Source organism: Theropithecus gelada, chromosome 2, assembly GCF_003255815.1.
Source record: "Theropithecus gelada isolate Dixy chromosome 2, Tgel_1.0, whole genome shotgun sequence".
NCBI lineage: Eukaryota > Metazoa > Chordata > Mammalia > Primates > Cercopithecidae > Theropithecus > Theropithecus gelada.
Genome location: NC_037669.1, coordinates 44,704,042 through 44,727,014, shown reverse-complemented (window position 1 = coordinate 44,727,014; position 22,973 = coordinate 44,704,042). Strand labels below are relative to the sequence as shown.

General features: G+C 45.0%; 1 protein-coding gene across 4 annotated transcripts in view; it reads left to right on the top strand.

Annotated features, from left to right (window-relative positions):
- The window catches only part of ITGB5 (integrin subunit beta 5), a 131,317-nt gene that overhangs the window by 68,966 nt on the left and 39,378 nt on the right, over positions 1-22,973 (top strand). For 3 of the 4 annotated variants that reach the window (XM_025375274.1, XM_025375275.1, XM_025375273.1), the window contains 4 exons: positions 4,978-5,139; positions 6,576-6,671; positions 8,756-8,845; positions 17,389-17,523. In XM_025375274.1, coding sequence (XP_025231059.1) covers positions 4,978-5,139; positions 6,576-6,671; positions 8,756-8,845; positions 17,389-17,523 — 483 coding nt within the window. The remainder of the gene's footprint in view (positions 1-4,977; positions 5,140-6,575; positions 6,672-8,755; positions 8,846-17,388; positions 17,524-22,973) is intronic. The other variant, XM_025375276.1, reaches the window with a different exon arrangement.

Genomic DNA, 22,973 nt, shown 5'->3' with positions numbered 1-22,973 from the left:
CTTCCATTCAACAAACATTTATTTTGGATCCAGCAGCCACAAGCTGAGAGCCTATCATGAACCAGGCACGTTTATGAATTATCCCATTTATTACATGCACAGTTCCTCTCTGTACATGAATGTGGGCAAGAGTTTGGTCATCTGAATCTGGCTTCTCTGGCCCTTGCTAGTTGATGGGATGGTCACTTCATCTCTCTGAACACCAGTTTCCTTACCTAAGAGATCGCAATATATTACCTATGTCACCAAGGTTGTATTAAAGATTAAGTGGAATAATGGAAGTGCATAATACATGTTTTGTATTATTATTACTGTTTTACTGGTAAGAAAAAAGATTTTGAGGCGTTGAATAGTTCGGCTGAAACTGCACAGGTAACTAGGGGCAGCAAGAAAATTCACATGCTTATCAGAAGGCACCCAAATTCCACATTGTTCTGTCTTCTCACTCCCACCCCGCTTTGTGTCCCCACAAGACCCTCAAGAAGCTGGCGTGGAGGAACTGGAGACTGAAGAAGTTAAATGATAGAGCCACATCCAGAGCCCAGTTTTGCAGAAGTTGTGCCCGCCTATTAAAGACAGCTTGGAAAATAATGGGAAAACAAAAATTGTCTATAACCTTAACTCCAGTCCCAACCACAACCACATTATGGGATATTTTGTTCTCTTAATGGAGAGTTATGCTTGTTTCTTAAGTAGTTTGTAATCACACTACAACTATAGTGCTAAATTCTTTGTTTTCAGCTTATATTATAGATATTTACACATAATTTTATACTTTCTATGAATAATTTCTGATGGGTGTAGAGGAGATATCTGAGTTTATTTACCTTTTCCGGCACAGTGGGATATTCATGCCTTTCCCTTTTTCTCACTATTAATAAAAATACTGCTGCACGTATTTCAGAATACTTCTTGTGGATAGATTGCCCTGAAGTAGAATCACTGAGTCAAGGATAATTTACACAGAGTAAAATTGATCCTTTTTAGGTATAAAGTCTTATAGCCACCCCCACAATTGAGATATGGATTATTTCCATCACCCCGGGAAGTTTCCCAGCATGCCTTGTCATCCATCTCCTCCCATGACCCTAAGCCACTTTGGCAACTACTGATCTGTTTTCTGTCCCTGTATTTTTTTCTTTTTCTGGATACCATATGAATGGAATTAGCCTTTTGAGTCGGGCTTTCTGCCCTTAACATAATGCTTTGAGATTCATCCATGTTGTGGTGTGTTATCAGTAGTTTGTTCCTTTTTATGGCAGTGTAGTATTTAATTGTATGGATTTATATAATGTGTCTATTCTCTACTGATGGATACTTGGATTGTTTCTAGTTTATGACGATTGTGAATAACATTTTTATAAATATTTGCATATAGGTTTTTATTTGAGCATAAAGTTTAATTTCTCTTGGGTAAATACCAAAGAGTGGAATTGCTGGATTGATAGTAAATGTATATTTAACTTTGTAAGAATCTGTCAAACCGCCTTCCAAAGTTGGTGAAACATTTTGTATTCTCATAGGCAATTATGAGAGTTCTAATTGTTCCATGTTTTTATCAGCACTTGATACTGTGAGGGTTTGTTTGTTCATTTGCTATTCAAATAGGGATCTAATGGCTATCTCGCTGTGGTTCAGATTTGCATTTCCTTAATGAATAATGATGTTGAGGACCCTTTCCTGTGCTTGTTTCCACCCGTAGCTCTTCTTTGGTGAATTGTCTGTGCAAATCTTTTGACCACTTTTTAAATTCAGATGTTATTTTCTTAGTGACTAATGAGAGCTCTTTATATATTCTGTAAACAAATCCTTTTTCAGATTTTATTTTTTTCAAATATTTTCTCCCAGTCTGTGCCTTGTCATTTCATTTTCTTAACAGTATTTTTCAAAGAAGCTTTTGAACAAGTAAGTTTTTGTTTTGATGAAGCCCAGTTCATCAACTTTGTATCCTAGGAATCATCTTATCTAAGAAATCTTTGCCTATGTCACAGTCACACAGATTTTCTCCTAGGTTTCCTTCAGAAGTTTTATAGCTTTAGGTCTACGTTTAGGTCAGTGATCCACTTTGAGTTAATTTTTGTGTGTGGGAGATGTATGGGTTGAACTTCATTTTTCTTGCGTATGAATGTCCAGTTCCAGTATTCTCTGCTAAATTGACTAGATATTTGTAGATCTATTTTTGCTCTATCTATCCCATTCCCCACTGATCTATGCATTCTGTCATTGCATAGATTTTGTCATTACCATAGCCTTGATGACTGTAGCTTTGTAATAAGTCTTGACCTAAGATAATAAGTCCTCCAACTTTGTTCTTCTTCTTCAAAATCATTTGGCTAGTTTCCATTGCTTATAATTTCATATAAATATTATAATCAGCTTGTCATTTTCTCAAAAAGGCCTTCTAGGCTTTTGACTGTGATTGTGTCAAATCTATAAACCAATTTGCAGAGAGATGGCATCTCAACACCATTGGCTCTTCCAATCCTGAAATGATATCTCTGTCCATTTATTTAGGTCTCTGATTTTCCTCAAGGTTCTTAATACAATTTGTCAAATTAAAAGTTGGTTTTCTGCTTCCTTACTAGGGTGTTGAGCACATGGCTGTGCCCTTGTGGATAACAGATCACATGTTTCCTGCAAAAAACTCTACTAGTTTACACTTTCTGTTGATTGTGTTTTATTTCCCAGGCATCTGGCTCCCTCTTTTCCACACTCCATGGCTTATAATGCATTGCCTAATTTATTTAATAGGTTTTAACTCTTTATCAAAATATACACACAGAAAACTATATATAGTTATATATATATATTTTATATATAGTTATGTATAGTTTATACTGTACATCTCGATAAATGCTCACAAGGTCAAGAAACAGAACATCACCAGCACCTTGGAAGCCTCTCTGTGACCTCTTCCAATCCTGACAGCAAGGGGAACCACTATGCCAACTCCTACCCCTAAGTGATTTTGTTATGGCTTAGCATTTCATTACAGTAAGGGACCTTCTAGGCTTCTCACTCCAGGTTCCTAAAATGTGTCTGGCCTCCTCACTGTGCTCCTTTGCCTTCTGAGCTTCTGTTAGCGCCTAGAATGCCCACTTCCTCTTCTGCCTTCTCCCTTCCTATTCCTTCTTTCAGCTTCCTTTAAATTTTTAAAAAATTGTTTGTTTTTATTTTTATTTATTTATTTTTTTACAGACAGCATCTTGCTCCGTTGCCTAGGCTGGAGTACAGTGGCATGATCATAGCTCACTGCAGTCTCAAACTCCTGGGCTCAAGTGATCCTCCTGCCTCAGCCACCTGAATAGTTAGGATGACAGGTCTGTGTCTCCATGGCTGGCTAATTTTTTTTGTACCTTTTGTAGAGATGGGGTCTCCTTATGTTGCCTAGGCTGATCTTGAACTCCTGGCCTCACGCCATCCTCTCGCCTCAGCCTCCCAAAGTGTTGGGATTCTAGGTGTGAGCCACCCCACCCTCTTTCAGCTTCTTTGAAGTGTCCTCCTCGTTTTTTCCAGCTCAGTTTAACTTTCATCATCTGTGCTGGGAAGCCTCTCCCTCCTCCCCCTCTCCCTGGCTTCCATTAGCATTGGACTTCCCTTCATTAACACTCTTGTCATGGTGTATTGAAGTTGTTGTTTCCATTTGACTGTAAGCTCTTTGAGGTCTGGAACTAGCTCTTCTGTGGACCCAGTGCCTTCTATGGGGCCTGGCATGCAGTAAGAAGTCAGTGATTGAATGCTGGATGAATGTTGAGTGTCTAGGAAACTGATTCCCCAAAAGGCTAATCACTTTGTTCACAATAGGTCTCCTGGCTGTCAGTCCTCACTGGCTTATTTTCAAACTTCTTTTCCTCCTCATGTGGGTGGACTCTTTTGTGATTTATTTTGTATTTCCATGCTGCCTCTGGAGCAAGAGAGAAAATATCATAGCTCTTTTGGCTGTTTTATCCACCATTATGATAAGTAAGAGAGGATGATACCCTCTACTCTTCATCTGTTGTAAGAGAGCAATAGCTTTTAACCTGTAAGGTCTGTGAATCCAGTCCTCCTATTTCAATAGCAAGTGTGCAGGTATAGAAGACTCTCAGCAGTGTTTAAATCCTTCATATATTCACACTGCAAAATCCAACGCATTTTGGGATTCACCATTACTAAGAAGGCGACCATATCCCAGTGTTTGTTACTCTGTATCAAGGTCTAGCTGCTCGTAAAAATGATGACTGGGAGTGTTTTTGTGTAGGGTTGGCACCACAGTGGCTGAATATGAAAAATGCAGAGTCCTTCCTTTGCAATACAGACTGTATTCAGCTGTGCCTCAGTCTGAAGACTGGATACATTTCAGATAGTGGAGCAGTAAAGGGAGAAAAGGGATCTGATTGACTTTAAACACCAATGTGGCTCAAGTAACGATTGGAGTGGTTTATATCTACCAGAATAGATGGCAGGTTTTACAAACCCTCAAAAGACAAACCCACCTATTGGTCATTTGAGTGCTCTGTTCTGATTGACTCAGGTCTAATCGGGGGACTGACATGTTCACTTAACTATCATCTTAGACTAGCCCAGCCAAACAGGGGATGTTGATGGGGGAGCTGGTGGGGGGAAGGTTAAAGGTTGTTCTGGGGAAGGAAGAGTTGCTGAGGCCAAAAGGGGAAGCGTCCAGGAGGATCAGCCCTCAGGGTACATCATTGAAAGGAGCAGAGAAGAGTACGATGGGCTGGAGGGAGGGGGTTCCAGGTGCATGGGCCAAAGTGGGCAAAGTCGCGGACATTTGTCTGTGTGCATCTGGGCTTCCCCAGTCCAGGCTGTGTCTCTTCAGAGCGCTGTGGAATGGTTTTGTGAGTGTGCCCCAGGTACACATGGCAAAGGGAATGCCTCTGCTTCAGGCCATGACTCCGGAGACGGACCAGTGCCCTGCATGACCAGGGCAGGAGTGGGCAGAAAGACTGGTGTACCCATCCACCTTCTGTCCTTCAGGAGAAGATTGGCTGGCGAAAGGATGCACTGCATTTGCTGGTGTTCACAACGGATGATGTGCCCCATATCGCATTGGATGGAAAATTGGGAGGCCTGGTGCAGCCACATGATGGCCAGTGCCACCTGAACGAGGCCAACGAGTACACTGCATCCAACCAGATGGTGAGTGCTGGGGACCAAACCCCCATTCCCCGATGCCTCTCCTGTGACCCTGCCTGTGGTCTGAGTACTTGCCCAGCCTTGAAACCTTTATCTGGCCCTCAGTATTCACTGGCTTTCTGATCCATTCTTGGTGTTGGGTTTCATTACTCCATCTTCTCCAACTGGGTTTCCGGAACTCCTAATTGACTTACAACATTTCTCAGGGATTTCTGTAGCTGGTTCATCTTTCTGCCAATGTGCATCTAAATGGGGAGTGTTTGGTTGGGATACAGATGGCCCAGGGGAAACAGGATAGATTTCATAGTGGGGAGGGGATCTTAAAGGAGGGTGGGTGCTATGCCTGCGGAGGTCATAACTGGTATAGAAGTTATAGGGCAGGACTTCCTGACTTCTAGACATGGACTCCCAGAGGTGGTGAGTTGCCTGTCAGTGTCAGTGGTGGGCAGAGGTGTTCTGCACGGAATGAGAACCACAGTTATGCAGTGTAAAAGAATTTGTGCACAATTTCAAGCATATATAATAATAGACCAGCAAAATGAACCCTACATGCCCATCACCCAGACCCAACAATGATCAAGATCTCGCATACTCACTATGCAATTTTCCCCCCAAAATCTCCACCCTTTTCTTTCTCAAATCCATTCTGGTGGCCAAAGAGGAATTATTCCCAATTTTCCTCCCTAGAGAAGCCCATTTTCTCCAGTTTCAAGAGGTGGTCGGTGCCCAAGCCTTCCATCTTGTCTAGTAATAATGGAATCTGAAAAAAGGACTATAACTGTAGGACCTCACTAGATGCGGACCTGTACCCATCATTAGTCCTCAGAATCCCTCAGGACACTGTTAAACTGCCTCTCAGCTTCCTCTCTTCTTCCTCTCTCTGCACCCCTGCCCCATGGCCCAACTTTTAGTCCAGAGCTCGGCACCCTCCTCTGCCCATCTGAGCCACAGCAGGATGAAGCAGGACCTGTGGGGGATGTTGGCAGGCCTAACCGTTAGGCATAGGAGAAGGAAAATAATGCAAGGAGGCAGGGAGGAGAAGTCTTAGAGGAGAGAGGAAAGGTAAGAAACGCTGATGACAGAGGGTGGAATGTGGTGGCTATTCTCTAGGGCATCCCCACTTGTCCCCCTCCCTGCTGAAAGGATGGAGACACAGACCAGATATGGAAAACCTCCACTCATCACCTCTCCACTCTGGGATGAGAGGAGTGAATCTAGTTTGGTGGATGCCACAGGGTCCTTTCCTTGAGGGTCTCTTCTACTCAGTTCCTCCATTAAGGAGCTACCAAGGAGGCTTAGTTATTAAGGGACTCTAAGGGGCCACCTAAGGAAAAGGTGCTTCCCTGGCAAATGCTGGCTGCTGAGTGTGCATTGGAGCCAGGTGCTGGTATCTGCACCTGTTAGGAATGTCATAGCCTTGACTTTTGCCTTGGCCCTAGGACTATCCATCCCTTGCCTTGCTTGGAGAGAAATTGGCAGAGAACAACATCAACCTCATCTTTGCAGTGACGAAAAACCATTATATGCTGTACAAGGTATGCTGGGAGGGAGGGAGGCTAGTGATTTAATTCTAGGGGCCAGGCTGACCCTAAGGTGTTTGGGAGATTAGAATGTGGGGTGGAGTAGAGGGGATGGTGAGGAGTGTTTACAGCTCTGCCTATATATATGGGGGAAATTCAAAGGAGGGGTGGAATATAGCCCAGTCTTGATCTAATGGAAAATAATAGGATGAAACAATTAAGCATTCGCATAGCAGTGAAGACCTTACAAGAAATTTGAACATATAGTATCTAATTTGATTCTGAGAAAAACCTTGAAAATAGCACAAATTCCCATTTTTTGGGGTGATGAATTGGAAACAGAGAGAGGCACACTCTACTACAGAAGGAAAATACAAAATGAAGATATACCCAAAGAAAAGTAAGGCATCTCATCAGGCTACATCACTAATCCCAATATTCCAGAGCTTTATGCCTGAGCCTGCAGACTATAGGAGACCAGTGGGCCAGTCTGGCACAGGAATTCCCAAAGAAACCAATAAATGTCCTGAGTGAATACAGCAGTCTGGGTACAGGTCTGTTCCATCTAAAGAAACTGTTCCAGGTCACCCTGGACTACCCCATTTAGTCTGGGGCAGGAATTCCCAAAGAGACCAATAAATGTCCTGAGTGAATAGAGCAGTCTGGGTACGGATCTGTTCCATCTAAAGAGACTGTTCCTGGTTTACCCCAGACCATCTTCAGAGACTCCCCACATGAACATGCTCCTTCTCAGTCACAGATGAGCCACGTTTGAATTACAGATCTCCTCGGTGTGCTCATGTAAGCTAAGTGTAAACTCGCCTCTGAGATTCTTTTACATGGTGAAGCAATGAGAACTTAATCTGCAATCCTTCTCCACCCTCCACCCCCAAACAGCTGGCCATAGTTCCCTCTCCTCGCTCTTAAATGTCCACAAAAGAACCTTTGTCTGATTGTGTTTTTCTATTGCTCCTGCCTGAGATTATCACTGATAAAATGCCACTTACATTTTCTTGAGTTCTTTATCCTCCTTTAGTCCAAATCAATGTTAGAAGATGAAACAAGGGAAAAGGATTGTTTTTCTTTTTTTGTTTAGTGGAAGATAGCAGGATAAAGCCTATTCAGGGCATGATGGTGTGTGCCTACAATCCCAGCTACCAAGGAGGCTGAGGCAGGAGAATCTCTTGAACCTGGGAGGCAGAGGTTGCAGTGAGCCAAGATTTAGCAACCGCATTCCAGCCTGGGGGACACAGCGAGATTCTGTCGCAAAAAAAAAAAAAATAATAATAATAATAAAAAGAAAGAAAGAAAAGTTTTCACTTACAAATAACGTTTTATGTTTTTAGAGGGCTCAGTTGCACAGACTATATTGGGTTTCCAGATATTTCCAGAGGGAAGAAGTCCACGTTGGCTTAAGCATCCTTCCTCAGAGCTAAATACACCTTGCTTGGGGGAGGGAGCCCATCCAGTCCCAAGGCAGGGAAAGGGTGGTGGATGTCTCTGTCACTGTTAGAAGTGGCAGACTCAGGAGTTAGCACAGATGAAAGAGGAAAGGTGGGTACTTCAAGGCTGCCCCTTTGCCACCGGACCTCAGAGGTCCTTGGGAGGGTGCCATTCATATCTCAGCTTCCTATTAAAAAAGGGTCTATACTTGAGACCCTTGGAAAAGTTGCCCTTTTCACTCCTTCTGAACAGATTGAGCAGATCCTGAAAGCTGAACCTGTGAATACCTCAGAGACCGGGGGAGAGATGGCAAGAAACTGTCAGGAGCTGTGACCTTAGAAGACGGGCTTTGAGAGAGCTGTCTGTCACCGTGGGAGGGGAGGGGGCTCAAGACACTATCGTTTAGGGAAAGACCTTGTAAGCCCCTTTCCTATGGATATATAGGGCTGGATATTCCACGGCCTACTGCAACAACTCTTCCTCTGTGCCGTTTCTTCTTGCTTTTCCCTGTGGGATCTTTTTTAGTTCATGGTGGGAGAAGGTGGCAGGATATGGTGCTAGGAGCCTTTACTGTTCTAGCTCAGTGTAGCAATGCTCACTCTGATGGTTGGCAGGGCAAAATTAACTTATTTCTTCTCTTTACTTTTTTTCCCAAGAATTTTACAGCCCTGATACCTGGAACAACGGTGGAGATTTTAGATGGAGACTCCAAAAATATTATTCAACTGATTATTAATGCATACAACGTAAGTCACCAGTTTCTTCCCCCACTGCCACCTCCCTTCCACCCCCTCCCACTGAGGCCCTGCAGCTGCCACAGGCTCAGGTGGGCAGTTCGCCATGCTGCTCTGCTCCCCCATCCCCTCGAGTTTGATATCTTCTTCCTGCTTCACTCGGGGTCAGGGTGGAGAAACCCATCCTGCTTGATGGGTCTCCCTCTCACCTCTGCCATCTTGACTCTCATCTGCAGGTCTCAGTGAGCCAAGGAGTGGCTCAGACTCAGGCTGGCGGCCTGGGAAGTGCTTAGGTTCTGACACCTCACGTAGGCAGGCAGTGGTATTCGCCACCTACCCAGTGCCCAGGCTAGCCCTGCCACTGTATCCCCTGCCTGAGGGAGCAGAGCGTCCACCAGTCACACTGCAAGAAGTGCAAAGCTTGCACACTGAGCTCAGCTCACAGTGGCAGGATGGGAATCCCTCAGCCTCATGGACCTCAGCGTAGAGCTGCAGACTAACATGGGAGAATCGACAATCCGTGTTTTTTGTTTTTGTTTTTAATTTTAAAAAATAGAGAGATTGGGGTCTCACTGTGTTGCCCTGGTTGGTCTGATCTTGAACTCCTGGAAGCAGTCCTCATACCTCAGCTTCCCAAAGTGCTGGTTTTACAGGCATGAGCCATCAAGCCTGGCCAAAGGGTCAATGTTTTGCCTACCTACTTAGGATGTGATCGTAATCAAGTCCTTTCAGAGGGTTTGTGAATGGGGCTGTTAAATTTTATGCTATTGTAACATATCATGTGAAGTTGGCCCTAATATAATAAGTGCAAGTTCTTATAGATGTGGTTTAGGTATCACTTTCACATTCCAAGCCATGCATCCACAGACTCACCTCCCAAACCTTTGTCTTTCCTACCCTCCTTCCCCTCAACTCGTAACACCCCAGAAGTATTTGACTCAGACCTACCTTCTCTCGGGCAAATGGCAGGCAGAGCTCTTGTGCTGGGAAGTGTGTACCCTCTGCTATCCCTTCCCTTGTGGGTCCCAAGATGGTTGTAGCATCCAGTGCCTACCCACCTGCTCAAGGGGCCAGGTAATTTCTAAATTGGCATTCAGAGTGCCTCTTCCTGTTGAAACTAAGTTATACACAGACTAAGTGTGGCTTAAGTAACATTATTAATCCTAAACTTAGGTAAAATAGGTTTTTCTGGCTAACCTGGGAACCTAAGGAATCAGTGTGGTGTCACGCATCTGTGAGAAAAGTCATCTTGCCTTCCCAGCAGTGACTGGTTACAAATGCGTATTTGGAGCTCAGCCTTTCCCAGTGTTGGCCTTGTCCACCTGCCGATGTGGCCCTGTTTTGAGTTGCAAAGTACTGCTCAGCTAGGGGGAACCCTGGGGCTTGGGGGTGTGGCCAGCCCTGTGCTTAGTTCCCTGGAGCCTTTGTGTCCTAAAGGCAACGTCTTCGTGTCCTAAAGGCTGCCAGGTGGGCAGCAGTGAGGATTTTTGGCTTGTTTTTCTTCCCTTCCTTCCCCCTTCCCCCTTCCCCCTGCCCCATCATCTCCTGTTATAGCCAAGGGTCCTCTTGCTCTCACAGATTCAGATACTCCCGGAACTTCCTGTTGTGAGAAACTGAAGACTTCCTTCTCTCCTACCCCATTGCCCACATACTAACATCCTCTTTTCTGTTCTCTGGCCTTTAGAGCCTCACCAGATCCCATAGGCACTTCAGAACCCAGAGTGCAGTGAGAGGGTTTCCTAATGAACTTTACACTGTAGTGACTTTCAGATTCCACGGTGAGTGATTTGCTTTACACTTCAGGAAAAGGGGGAACACGTAAGCTGGTTATGTGGGCACAATAGGTCTGTTGAAGTGTGACACCCAGAGAGGGTTTGGGATGTGAGCCTGCATGGGAAGGAGGGGCAGGCCTGTGAATGTCACCCTCTTTCCTGGGGTGAGCTGGTGTGAGCTGTGAGCTGCTTGGGTCTTAAACTCTGGATACTGAACTAAGAGAACCAAATCAAGAGCCAGAACCCCTGCCCTGCCACTCTCCCCTTCCGTCTGAGGATGCCAGAGCTGGGCGACCCCACGGGGCAGAAGGGGCACTGCTGCTGGACCCACTTTCACAGGCAGGGAAGCCACTGCTTGCCTCCTGCCGTGTCAGGGCCTTTGGGAAGAAATGGCTGAAGAGCAGCTCGTCTGGGCTCTGTGGAGTGGGGTGAGGTCCCTCTTTAGGGCTTCTGAGGAGGGGCCACTTGTCAGCATTTCATTGTCAGTCATCTCCTGAATTCAGAGCTCTGGGGCTCCCCAAGATCATTGGCTGGTGAAGGCCCAGGCCCCCTGCTCCTGGTGGCTTTGATATCGGAGGGCATCGTGGCGCACAGTTCCATAGACCTGGCTGGGCAGCCTTGCAGCAGCAGGGAAGGCACACTGCTCAACCAGCTTCTGTGTGACTGGCGGGTTCTGTGTGTCTGTGCTCCTGCTGGGACCATTGAAAACCGGGGAGCAGGAGGCTTTCTTATTGGTTCCCTGCATGGGATCTCATAAGTGCTTAGCCCTGAGCAGGATTTCTCATATATCTACATTCATTTTCTTAGTGGAAATCCAGGGGCCCAGGGTCAAGGAGTGAGAAGGGAAAGCATTCCCTGTGTGGTAGGCAGAGGCCAGGAGAGGAGTGGGGACCCCTCCCTGCTGATGGGGAGTGGGGAGTGGGGATGAGTACAGGGAACAATTGTTCTGGGCTGGAGCTGCTTTTGGAACCTGGAATGAATTCCCAGAGGAACTGTGGGAGCCTAGCACTGTCGCTTGACTCTGCGAGTTAAACTGATTCCTGTAAACAAACATGTGAAATGAAGCTGATGACTTATGAATGAACTTTGAAACTCAGCACTTTTAAAAATGAGTGATGATGACCAGGCATGGTGGCTCACACTTGTAATTCCGGTGCTTTGGGAGGCCAAGCTGGGAGGATCACCTGAGGCCAGGAGTTTGAAACCAGCTTGGTCAACATAGTGACTCCTAGTTTCTACAAAAAATTTTGTAAAAATTAGCGGGGCATGCTACTTGGGAGGCTGGGGCAGGAGGATTGCTTGAGCCCAGGAGTTCAAGGCTGCAGCGAGCTGTGATCGTATCACTGTGCTCCAGCCTGGACAACAGAGTGAGACTCTGTCTCTTTTTTTTTAAAAAAAAAAAAAAAAAAAAAGGAGTAGTGATTATTAGAATACTCTCAACAATAACTATTTAAATCCCGTGGAAAAGAATTGTAAAGCCTTATTGACATATAATTAACATACAGCAAACGGTACTGATTTAAAGTATATAATGAGTGTTGACACAGGTATATTCCTGTGAAACCATCGCCACCATAAATATACTGAACATGTCCATTACTCCAAAAAGTGACCCTTGATAATTCCCTTCTTCCACCCCTTCCTTCAGGTGAAATTTAAAATATATTTATTAAATATAGAAATGTGAAACTGCAAGATATTTGAAGCAAGTTCAGTTGATCAAAGCCATGTTAGGGGTATGTTGGTTTTCTGTGTTGATTAGAACCTGTGATACTGTGGTATAATAAGATATATATACAGGTCTCTACCCCTAGTTCCTAATATAAAGCCCTTAAAACCTTTGTAGATAAGGACACTAGGAGAATCTTTTGTTATAATATTTGGTCTTTAACGCTGGTTCCTGACACAGAGTTTTCAAGACCATTGTAATTTCCTGGGTAATAAGAACATCTTTTGTTCTAATGAGGTGACTCTCGGGGGCGCTCCTGGACAGCCTCAGGATGGGGGCTGGTTGCCAGGGGAACCAGACATGTGATTAGAGGGTGGGAACTTTCAGCCCCACACCATGACCTCTGGGGAGGTAGAGAGGGGCTGAAGGTTGAGTGGATCACCAGTAGTCAGCGATGTGACCAGTCAGGCCTATGTAACAATACCTTCATGAAAACCCAGAAGGCCTGGATTTGGAGGGCTTTGGGAAAGCTGTGGGACAGGTTCCTGGAGAGTGGCCCCAGAGAGGACAGGGAAGTTCTGCACCCTCCTCACACACCTTGCCCTGTTTCTCTTCATCTAGCTGTTCATCTGCAGCCTTTATCTCTTATTAATACGTGGGTAAGTGTAAACAGTGTTTCCCTGAGTTCTGTGAGCCGTTCTAGCAAACTGATGAAGAAAGGAAGGGGTTCGTGGGAATTTCAGTGTATGGCCAATCCGTTGGAGGTATAGGTGACAGCCTAGTACTTGTGATTGCCATCTGCGGTGGGGGCAGTCTTGTGGGCTGAGCCCTTCACCTGTAGGACCTGACACTATGTCCAGGTGGATAGTGTCAGAATTGTGCTGAATTAGAAGATAACCAACTGGTGTCCAGTAGAAAACTGCATGGTGTGTGGGGGAAACTCCTCACATCTGGTGTCAGAAGTGTTGTGTTGAGTGGTGTGTGAGCGTAGAGTAGGAAGAACAGTTTGGTTTTTCCTTCCAAGTACTCATCTTACTTGCTGCTGTCCTGGCCAATGGGAAGGGCTGGGCTGGGATTCAAGCTCCTTGCACTTGGACTTTTCCCAACTTTGAGCCCCAGCACGGGGGCCCTGGTGCATGTGGGGTGTGCCAGGGCAGCAGGAGAGGCTTTCGTCAGCTCTGCTCTCCTTTCACCTGCCCCGCACCCGGCCAGAATCCAGTCACAGCTCTCTCTGGACCGCTTCTGTTTCTGTCACCTCACCATCCGAGTGGTTTGTGTTGGATTTCATGAGTCATGCAACACATGACTAAGTGTGGGTGTTGGCTTTTACCTCCCCTAGAGTGCTGGCAGACCATCTGTGGGGACATTCTGAGCAGATTTGGGTTGGAACATATGTAACAAATGCAATGGCTGTGGTATTTGGCCAGGCTGAGGAGGGAGCAGAATGGAAAGGGTATGTTTAATTTCATGTCTTGTAGAATCAACTCTGGTGTACACATCTCTCAGAGTGTGAAATCTTCAACTTGGATTTATGCATTTTTTCTTGCTGTGCCAAATTCTTCACTGTGAGAGGTCTTCCCAAGGGAGTTTGGCAATGTGGTGCTTTGCTCTGTAATACATGCTGGTGAGAGAATCTCTTCCAGAACTCAGCCGTGGAGCCCTGGGTCTACACGTGCAGAACAGAAGCCCTGGGTCCACACGTGCAGAGGGGACTGGCCTCATGTTGCACCCAGGAAGGCCTCTTTTCAGTGTGGGAGTGAGCAGAATGAGCTGGAAAGCACTGGAGCTGCATGTGGACGGTGGCATCAGAATCTGTGGTGTATTTTTTTCCTAGCAGAGCACATGTTTCTCTTTTTGTTGTTGCCATAAAGTCTGCTCCCACCCACTCCACAGCTGGCCCGACTTAAAGCAATTGCAGATGTGACCTAACCTGACTGAGTATTTAATAGCCTTTAAACTTCTGACATTCCCAACATCGTCTTGTTTCCTACTGGAGAAGTAAGGAGTGCACCTTGAGGGGCGAATCTGGTAGGAGTTAATGAAATTTTAGGAGTCACACATAAAAGTCTTCATGCGTAAGAACTGCACTTTGACCCTCTACTATATTTTATACTCCATTCGTTCATTTATTCAACAGATATATACTAACAGCCTAATGTGTGGCAGGGATCGTGCTGCACCTTGGAAATAAAATAGTGCGCAAAACACAGTCCTACCCTTCAGCACTCATAGTTTTGGGAGTAGAGACCCTTACAACCGGGATACAACCTGACAATCTCTTTCCAAAGTCACAGAGCCAAATTCCTTTTTATTTTTTTATTTTTTTTTTTTTTACCTTTTCTGTGGACAGAGAGCCAATTTCCAAAGAAAGAAGTGCGTATCAGGTGTGGGGATTAGAAAGAGCCCTGGGTGAGTGGAGAAGGCCTGCACCCGGTCCTGTGCAGCAGAGTCGTCCCAGGCCACCTTTTCCTTGCCCTGACTTCCAGCTTCCATACACGAGAGGTTTGGGCTGCATCATCTCCACGGTTCCTGCTGCCTGAAATGTCTTAAGAGTTTCTGATTCCAGAGACTCTGTGGGTAGCAGGAATAATACAAACTTCACATCAGAACATGGGGCCTATGGCCTGAGTAGAACCTAAGAGTCCATTTCCATCTAATTCTTAGTTGCTGACTCACAGAGTAGGAGTCCAAGTCCCTCTTGTTTTTTCCCGGATCCTCTCCCAGATCCTCCCTTGGGGCTTTCAAGTGGCAGCTTGGGCAGACCTTGCTGGGGAGCACTGGTGCTTCCTTCCAAAGTTTTATTTGTGAACCACAGGGCCCCCATATTTCAAGTGATCGTTCCCAAGTAATTTTTTACATGCCTTCACTCTTCAGCTCTTTTACGATACTGTTTTATCTCATCCGCATACTTATTCACAGTTATAAATTTATTTTTTAATATTTGTCTTAAGAAATATTTTCATCTACTTGGCCTGAGACCTTAGCATAGCTGCTAAAACATTCATCTGTCTACCCGTCCATGTGTTTATTTATTCCGCAACAGATTGTACTAAGTCCCAGAGAGATCTATGATACAGCCCTTGGACTTCACAACATGGTAGGGAAGACAGATCTGTAAATAACTAATCACAGGCAGCAGCTGAGCGCGGTGTGTATTGAGTGGCGCTTTTGTGACCCTTGGCCAGTTAAGGCTGGCAAGTTGCAAAGGGAAGTGGATTTAAGACGGATCGTATTTTTAGAGTTGTAGAAGCACTTAGATAATTTGTTGCAAAGAGAGAGACTTTTTTTTTGCAGAAAGTATTTTCAACAAGCTGTTAATTTGCTGGAAAACTGCATATTTCACTTATTCAACTTTAGCACTATATGCTCAGCAAAAAAGAGAAAGAAAGAAAACCCACAAGAGCAAGAGGCAAGTCTGTCTGCTGTTCTGTCCAACTGCCACGCTCCCTAGAGTGCACCCGAGAAGGGAGAGGGAATCTGCAGGGCTGTCTGCGGATGTTGGGGTCCTTGTCTCTCATATGGGTGCATCTTGCTGTACTGTGTGTTGAGTGTATAAACAGACAGTTGTTTTAAATTTTCTGGTAAAATATGACCTCTGAATAAAAGCTACTTACTTCATTTGGCCTCAGTCTCCAAAGTGGCATCTTCCTTAGAGATTTTCAAGGAAATTATTATTATTATTAATTATTATTATTTTTTAAGAAACAGTCTCACTCTGTCACCCAGGCTGGAGTGCACTGGCATGATCATAGCTCATTGCAGCCTTGAACTCCTGGGCTCAAGCAATCTTCCTGCCTCAGCCCCCTGAGTAGCTACAGGCATGTGTCACAAGGACAATTTTTTAAACTAATAGACGTATGGAAAATTTCACAAACTTTTCACAAATTAAATAAACCTGAGTATCCAGCACCCAGGTCAGACACACAGAACATTAGCAAGGCCTAGAAGTCCCTATTCTGCCCTCTTCCATCACAATCCCTCAAGGGCAGCCATTAATTTTGCCTGTTTTTGAATTTCATATAAATAGAGTTATACGATATATATGCCTTTGTCTCTGCCTTCTTTCTAGTAATGTTATATTTGTCAGATTTATCCATATTGTTACATGTAGTCATATTTTGTTATTTCTCATTACTGTATGTTATTCCACTGTATGAACATACTACAATTTAAAAAAATCCATTCTACTATTGATAGGCACCTGAGGAATTTCCAGTTTCTAGCTATTACAACAGTATTGCTGTAAACATTCTTGTCCGTGTCTTTTTGGTGACGCATACACTTCTGTTGGGTATAATCCTGGGTGAATGCTAGGTCTGAGGTTGGCCTAAGCTTTAGTAGATATAGCCCAATGGCTTTCTATAGGGTTGCACCAATTTTCACTCCCACCAGCAGGGTTGGGGAGCCACAGTTGCTCTACATCCTTTCCAACACTTGATGTTCTTAGTCTTTATTTTTTTCTGTTCTGATAGGTAATTTTGACTTGATTTTTGTTTGATTCACTAGCTTAAGGATGTAATCCACACATAAGATTGGATTCTCTCATTATGTAGTTTCAAACTCAGGCATATGGACCTCATCTGATGGGGATAGGTATGGATGTGAATGATACGGTGGATTCCTGGAGAAAGTGCCTGCTGAGCTGATTTGAAGGATGACAAGGAGCCAGCCAGGAGGAGTAAGGAGAGGAGCCGTTGTGCAAAAGATCATTACCCTGGGTACACGGAAAGGCTCAAAGCCTGGAGTGCACACTCCAAGACTGAGGAACTGCATGTCTGAAGCCAAGTGTGGGGATGAGAGGTGGCTCTGGAGAAGCAAGCAGGGGATGGGGCATAACCCGTTTGAAGCAGATAATATCATATGGCAGGTCGACCATTATCAACTTCTCCAAACTCACAGAGGGAGACCTCAGGCTGAGTCTAGCAACATGTTGTGTGAGTGCAGAGAGAAGGGAAAGGATGAGGGAGGGCCAGGGAACCAAGCTCACTGGCTCTTCCATTGGCTTGGGATTCCTGAGTTAGAGGAAACCACGTGGGCCTCAGAAAACCAGTGTGGGAGCACCTCAGCCACAGCCTTTATTAAATGTTTGGGCTTCATTTTCTCTCTCCGTTCAGAGTATCCGGTCTAAAGTGGAGCTGTCAGTCTGGGATCAGCCTGAAGATCTTAATCTCTTCTTTACTGCTACCTGCCAAGATGGGGTATCCTACCCTGGTCAGAGGAAGTGTGAGGGCCTGAAGATTGGGGACACGGTAAGTCTCACCCCAAGTTTGTATGAACTCTTATTAGCATTGGTCATCAGTCTTTGGGTTCTAATAACTTTTGTGACTTATTAGAGTCCTTTCAGAATTTATATTCTGTTTTCCAATTCAGCATCCCAGAGGAGTCTCCTAAGCCTGTTTTGCATGATGTGTTCAGAGTCTCAGGTGAACTTGTTAAAGAGCCCAGTCAATAGGCAGCCCTCAGCACATTGCCACCTGAGGCTTTCTCGGGTTGGCATTGTGACTTTGGTGTTTTAAACCATTATCCTCTTAGCTTGACACAGTTGTAATCAGGAGGAAGAGTACAGGTGGGAATCCAGGAGACCTGGCCTTCATTCCTAGTCTTCTGCAAATAGCTGTGTTCCTTGGATAATCTGACCGTCACGTTTCCTTTCTGTGAAATGTAAAGAAAGCCACTCCCCCCATTTTGTTTGGTGAAATAGAATGGATGACTCTACAGGAATGGAGGACACAGATGCCTTGTCCAGATTAAGTTTATTCAAATGATGTATGAAGATGTATGCCTGTGCACTAAACCAAGGACTTGAGTGAGGGAGCAGGGAGGAGGACATGTGGGCAACAAGAACACAGACACAGACACGGGCACAGAGGCCAGTGAGTGGTGATGGACAGCTAGCCACACATCTTCTGGGGGTCCTGCTGCTGGAAGCAGGTCATCAGCTCCATTCCTGACTTGCTTTGTTGATAGGTCCAGTGCTCAGTAAACAGAAGACCAGTGAGGGATAATTCTCTTCCACACTTAAAAGAATCTAGTTAGAAACAGAAAAACTATAGAGACCTTACAAATAGATGGCTATATTCTCTTGGCATTCATAGCACTCATGACGGCCAAGGCGGATATAAGCTGACTCATCCCCTGGCTTCAGGGAAAGAGCTTGCGGAGACAGGGACAGTCTCGTGGCTGGTAGCAGTGGTCTCCTCGGGCTTCTCCACATTCCACTGTAGATCCTTTCCCATCCCCGTCTTCACACTTGTCCGTCACCCACTTCACAACACACAAACATAGCTCTTACCCTTCCCAAATCTTACTGCAGTGCCTCGCTCCCCCAAATAAAGGGACAGTTCAAAATATCATATGGAAGTTGAGAAAATGAAAGCCTCTCATGACTGGCTAGCAAGGCCTTTTCTAAGACATGTTGTTTCCAAGTTTATTTTGCTTTTAACAAGCTTGAAAGAAGGCCTAATCAAGCTGTAGATGATAAGTCATTACAAATGATTATTATTGATTGATTGATTGATTTGGAGACAGAGTCTTGCTCTGTCACCCAGGCTGGAGTGCCATGGCATGATCTCAGCTCACTGCAACCTCCGCCTCCAGATTCAAACGATTCTCATGCCTCAGCCTCCCAAGTAGCTGGGATTATAGGCATGCACCACCACACCTGGCTAATTTATGTATTAGTAGAGATGGAGTTTCACCGTGTTGCTCAGTCTGGTCTCGAACTTCTGGACTCAAGGGATCCTTCCACCACAGCCTCCCAAAGTGCTGGCATTACAGGTGTGAGCCACCGCACCTGCCCACAAATGATTATTTATGGCTTTTAACTCAGAAGACATTCATAGAACAAGGTGACATTGCTGTTAAAAGACTCCTGTTCCCATCTTTCTATTAATGTGAACTTTTTTTGTGTTTAAATCTCTACAAGTGAAAAACAGAAATATAATTGATGTGAATCCGTCTTGTTTAGCAATAATTAATATTATTTTACATCTGGGGGAAAGCCTTATCTCATTAAAGAGGTACTTCCAATAACATTTTACTGTTTATTTTTAATAATTGTAGGAAGTTGCAATGTATTTATGTTATTTTCATGCATTATAATGATTACTCAATCCAGATGATTAAAAAAACAAAACAAAACAAAACACTATTGCTTTACAGTTACAGGACAGGGTTTAAAGAGATAGTTATAAAAAATGAAATGAGGCCGGGCGCGGTGGCTCACGCCTGTAATCCCAGCACTTTGGGAGGCCGAGGCGGGCAGATCATGAGGTCAGGAGATCAAGACCATCCTGGCTAACAAGGTGAAACCCCGTCTCTACTAAAAAATACAAAAAAAATTAGCCAGGCATGATGGCGGGCGCCTGTAGTCCCAGCTACTCAGGAAGCTGAGTCAGGAGAATGGCGTGAACCCTGAAGGTGGAGCTTGCAGTGACAGGGCGAGACTCCGTCTCAAAAAAAAAAAAAAAAAGAAATGAGGCAGAAATAGCCAAAAATCCCCAACAACATGTAAGTGAATTCTATAGATCTGTGGGTAGAATGTTTGGTGCACCATGTCAGGAAAGCTGAAGGATAAAGTGGGAAATATACCCAAACAAGGAACCCTTTACTTGGAGAAATAGGTATGATGGAAAAGAGAAGGGAGGGGGATGGACTCTCTAATCTAGCATACACCAGGTTTCAGGAAGGCTCTTGACAATTTCTAATGACATCCTTATAAATAAGGCAAATATTTAATAGTGTGAGTTGACAACAGCACAGTCATGCGGATTTGTGGCTGGGTGAACATGCTGTCTCAGAGTGTTGATAATGCAGCCAGTGGGAGGACTTGACTGAGGTTCCAATGTCTTTTGTCTGTTGTGTTTGTCATTGGCTTGGGTTGAACTCATAGGAGACCTGCTTATCAAATGTGGGAAGGCCGCAGAGCTGGAGAAAACAGCTTATGTTATAAAGCAGGAAAACCAAGATTTAAAAATATTTTTCAAAATTGAGATGGATTGAAATCATGAAGATTAATGTCTTACATTTTAGTTCAGAATATTACTAGGATATAGGAAACTTGGTTTGATAGTAAAAGAAAAACATCTGGCCGATTATAATGGCTCAAAGGCTCAATGCAGATAAACAGTGATTAAAAAAAAAAAAAAGTCCGCCAGGCGCAGTGACTCATGCCTGTAATCTCAATACTTTGGGAGGTCAAGGCGGGAGGATCACTTGAAGCCAGGAGTTTAAAACCAGCCTGGACAATAAAATGAGACCCCCATCTCTACAGAAAATAAACTAGCCAGGCATGGTAGTGCACACCTGTGGTCCCAGCTACTCAGGAGGCTGAGGCGGGAGGATGGCTTAAGCCTAGGAGTTCAAGGCAGCAGTGAGCTGTGATCACACCACTGTATTCTAGCATAGATAACAGAGTGAGACCCCGTCTCTTTAAAAAAAAAAAAAAAAGTAATGGCTGGGCACAGTGGCTCACTCCTATGATCCCAGCATTTTGGGAGGCCAAGGCTTGTTGATTGCTTGAGCTCAGGAGTTTGAGACCAGCCTGGGCAACATGGCAAAACCCAGTCTCTCCCCACAATACAAAAATCAGCTGGGCATGGTGGTCCCACCTACTTGAAAAGCTGAGGTGGGAGGATCGCTGGAGCACGGGAAGTTGAAGCTGTAGTGAGCCATGACTGGAACACTGCACTCCAGCCTTGGTGACAGAGTGAGACCCTGTCTCAAATAAATAAAGATAAATAAATAGCAGGGTGGGCACAGTGGCTCATGCCTGTAATCCCAGCACTTTTGGAGGCTAAGGCAGGTAGATCACCCGAGGTCAGGAGTTCAAGACCAGCCTGGCCAACATGGTGAAACCCTGTCTCTACTAAAAATACAAAAATTAGCCGGGCGTGGTGATGTGCGCCTGTACTCCCAGCTACTCGGGAGGCTGAGGCAAGAGAATCGCTTGAATCTGGGAGGCAGAGGTTGCAGTGAGCCCAGATCACACCACCACACTCCAGCCTGGGTATCAGAGCAAGACTCCTTCTCAAAAAAAAAAAAAAAAAAAAAAAAGATAAATAAAAAGTAATGCCAGTTGAAGCTGTATTTAATAGATATTTTTTGAAACCTCACACTTGGAGTTCTATATTCAGTTCTTTATTTTTACTTTTATTTTTATTTTTTTTAGCTTTAGAGACACGGTCTTACTCTGGTTCCCAGGCTGCAGTACAGTGGCTTGATCATAGTGCACTGTAACCTCCAACTCCAAGGCTCAGGCAATCCTCCTGCCTCAGCCTCCCAAGTAGCTGGGACCACAGACCTGCACCACCATGCCCAGCTAATTTCTATGTGGGTTTGTTGTTATTGTTGCTGTTTTTGTAGAAACAGAGTCTCGCTATGTTGCCCAGAATCGTTTTGAACTCCTGGCCTCAAGTGATCCTCCTGCCTTGACCTCCCAAAGTACTGGGACTATAGGCATGAGCCACTGTGCCCAGCCCAGTTCTTTTTGAAAAAGAAAAGTGACAAGCAACTATCATGATGTATTGTTTAGAAGCTAGGAAGGTCAAAGGAACTAATGTTTGTTGATAGTATGATTGTAAAGTCAGAACTCTTTTCAGATGCAAAAAAAACTGAAGCCAATTTATGCTGCCCAAAGTGAAAAGGAGAAAGTCATTCTAAATATATTGGGGTTCCTCATGGAAAGCAGGAATACAGTTAGTCTTGGGAAGGACCAGAAACAATCTAGACAATGAGCAGTCTGTGGTCACTAATTCTCTGGAAGGAAGGCATTGTTATTCACGCTGACAGATGGGGAAGACTGAGGCACGAAGCATACAGGTACATAGCCTGTAAGTGTCGATGTGAAAATTCAAAGCCAGGGCTTTCTGTTCTGAAGCCAGCTCCCTCACCACCTTTATCCGGCTTCTTGGTGCCCACAATTCTATTCTCCCAAACCTATTTCAAAGGACTCTACCAGCACAAAGTACGATCCTGAGGAACAGGAGCCTCCACGGGAGAGTGCTGCTGACTGAGCCCCCCTGCACCACGTGGGGAGCCCAGCACTTGCGCACTGCTGACAGGCAGCCTGGGATTTGAGGATCAGCGTGACCTGCCCCAGCTCCCCCAGCTAAGAGGCAGTGAACTCACAAGCCAAACCAAGGTCATTCCCCCTCCACACCAGGTCATCTCGCTCATCACTGCCTCCCCATTACAGAGCAAACTATATTTGTTTGCATGGAATGGGGACATCCAATGTGCCCTGTCCAACGTGCCCCTTACTGTGGTGGGGGCATTACTGTTGCTGTCTGCTTCTTACAGCAGCTTTGTAAGGGAGCTTTTCCTTCCCCATTTTATGTATGAAAAACTAAGACTCAAAGTGGGGCCTGAGAAGTGTGCCAGAAGCCTCAAGCATCGGGAGCCAAGTTGGGGGCTGCTTCTGAGGCCACAGGGCATGTGTTTGCCCTATGCCTCACACACTTTGGGAGTAACAGCTTCTAGGAAGCATACAGTGGTGTCATGGCCACTTATGGATGGACACTCCAGCGTACAGATTTTCATTTTTACTGGGATACCTCAGAAAAATGGGGAAATTGTCCAGAACTTGAAAAAGATTTTACATGATTTTGCAAATGCTCTGAAAATCTCAGATGTATTGAAGTGGTTTTTAGAGCATTCGAAGTGACACTAAAGAAGAGGGGAACTTCTGCTCAGGCCGGCA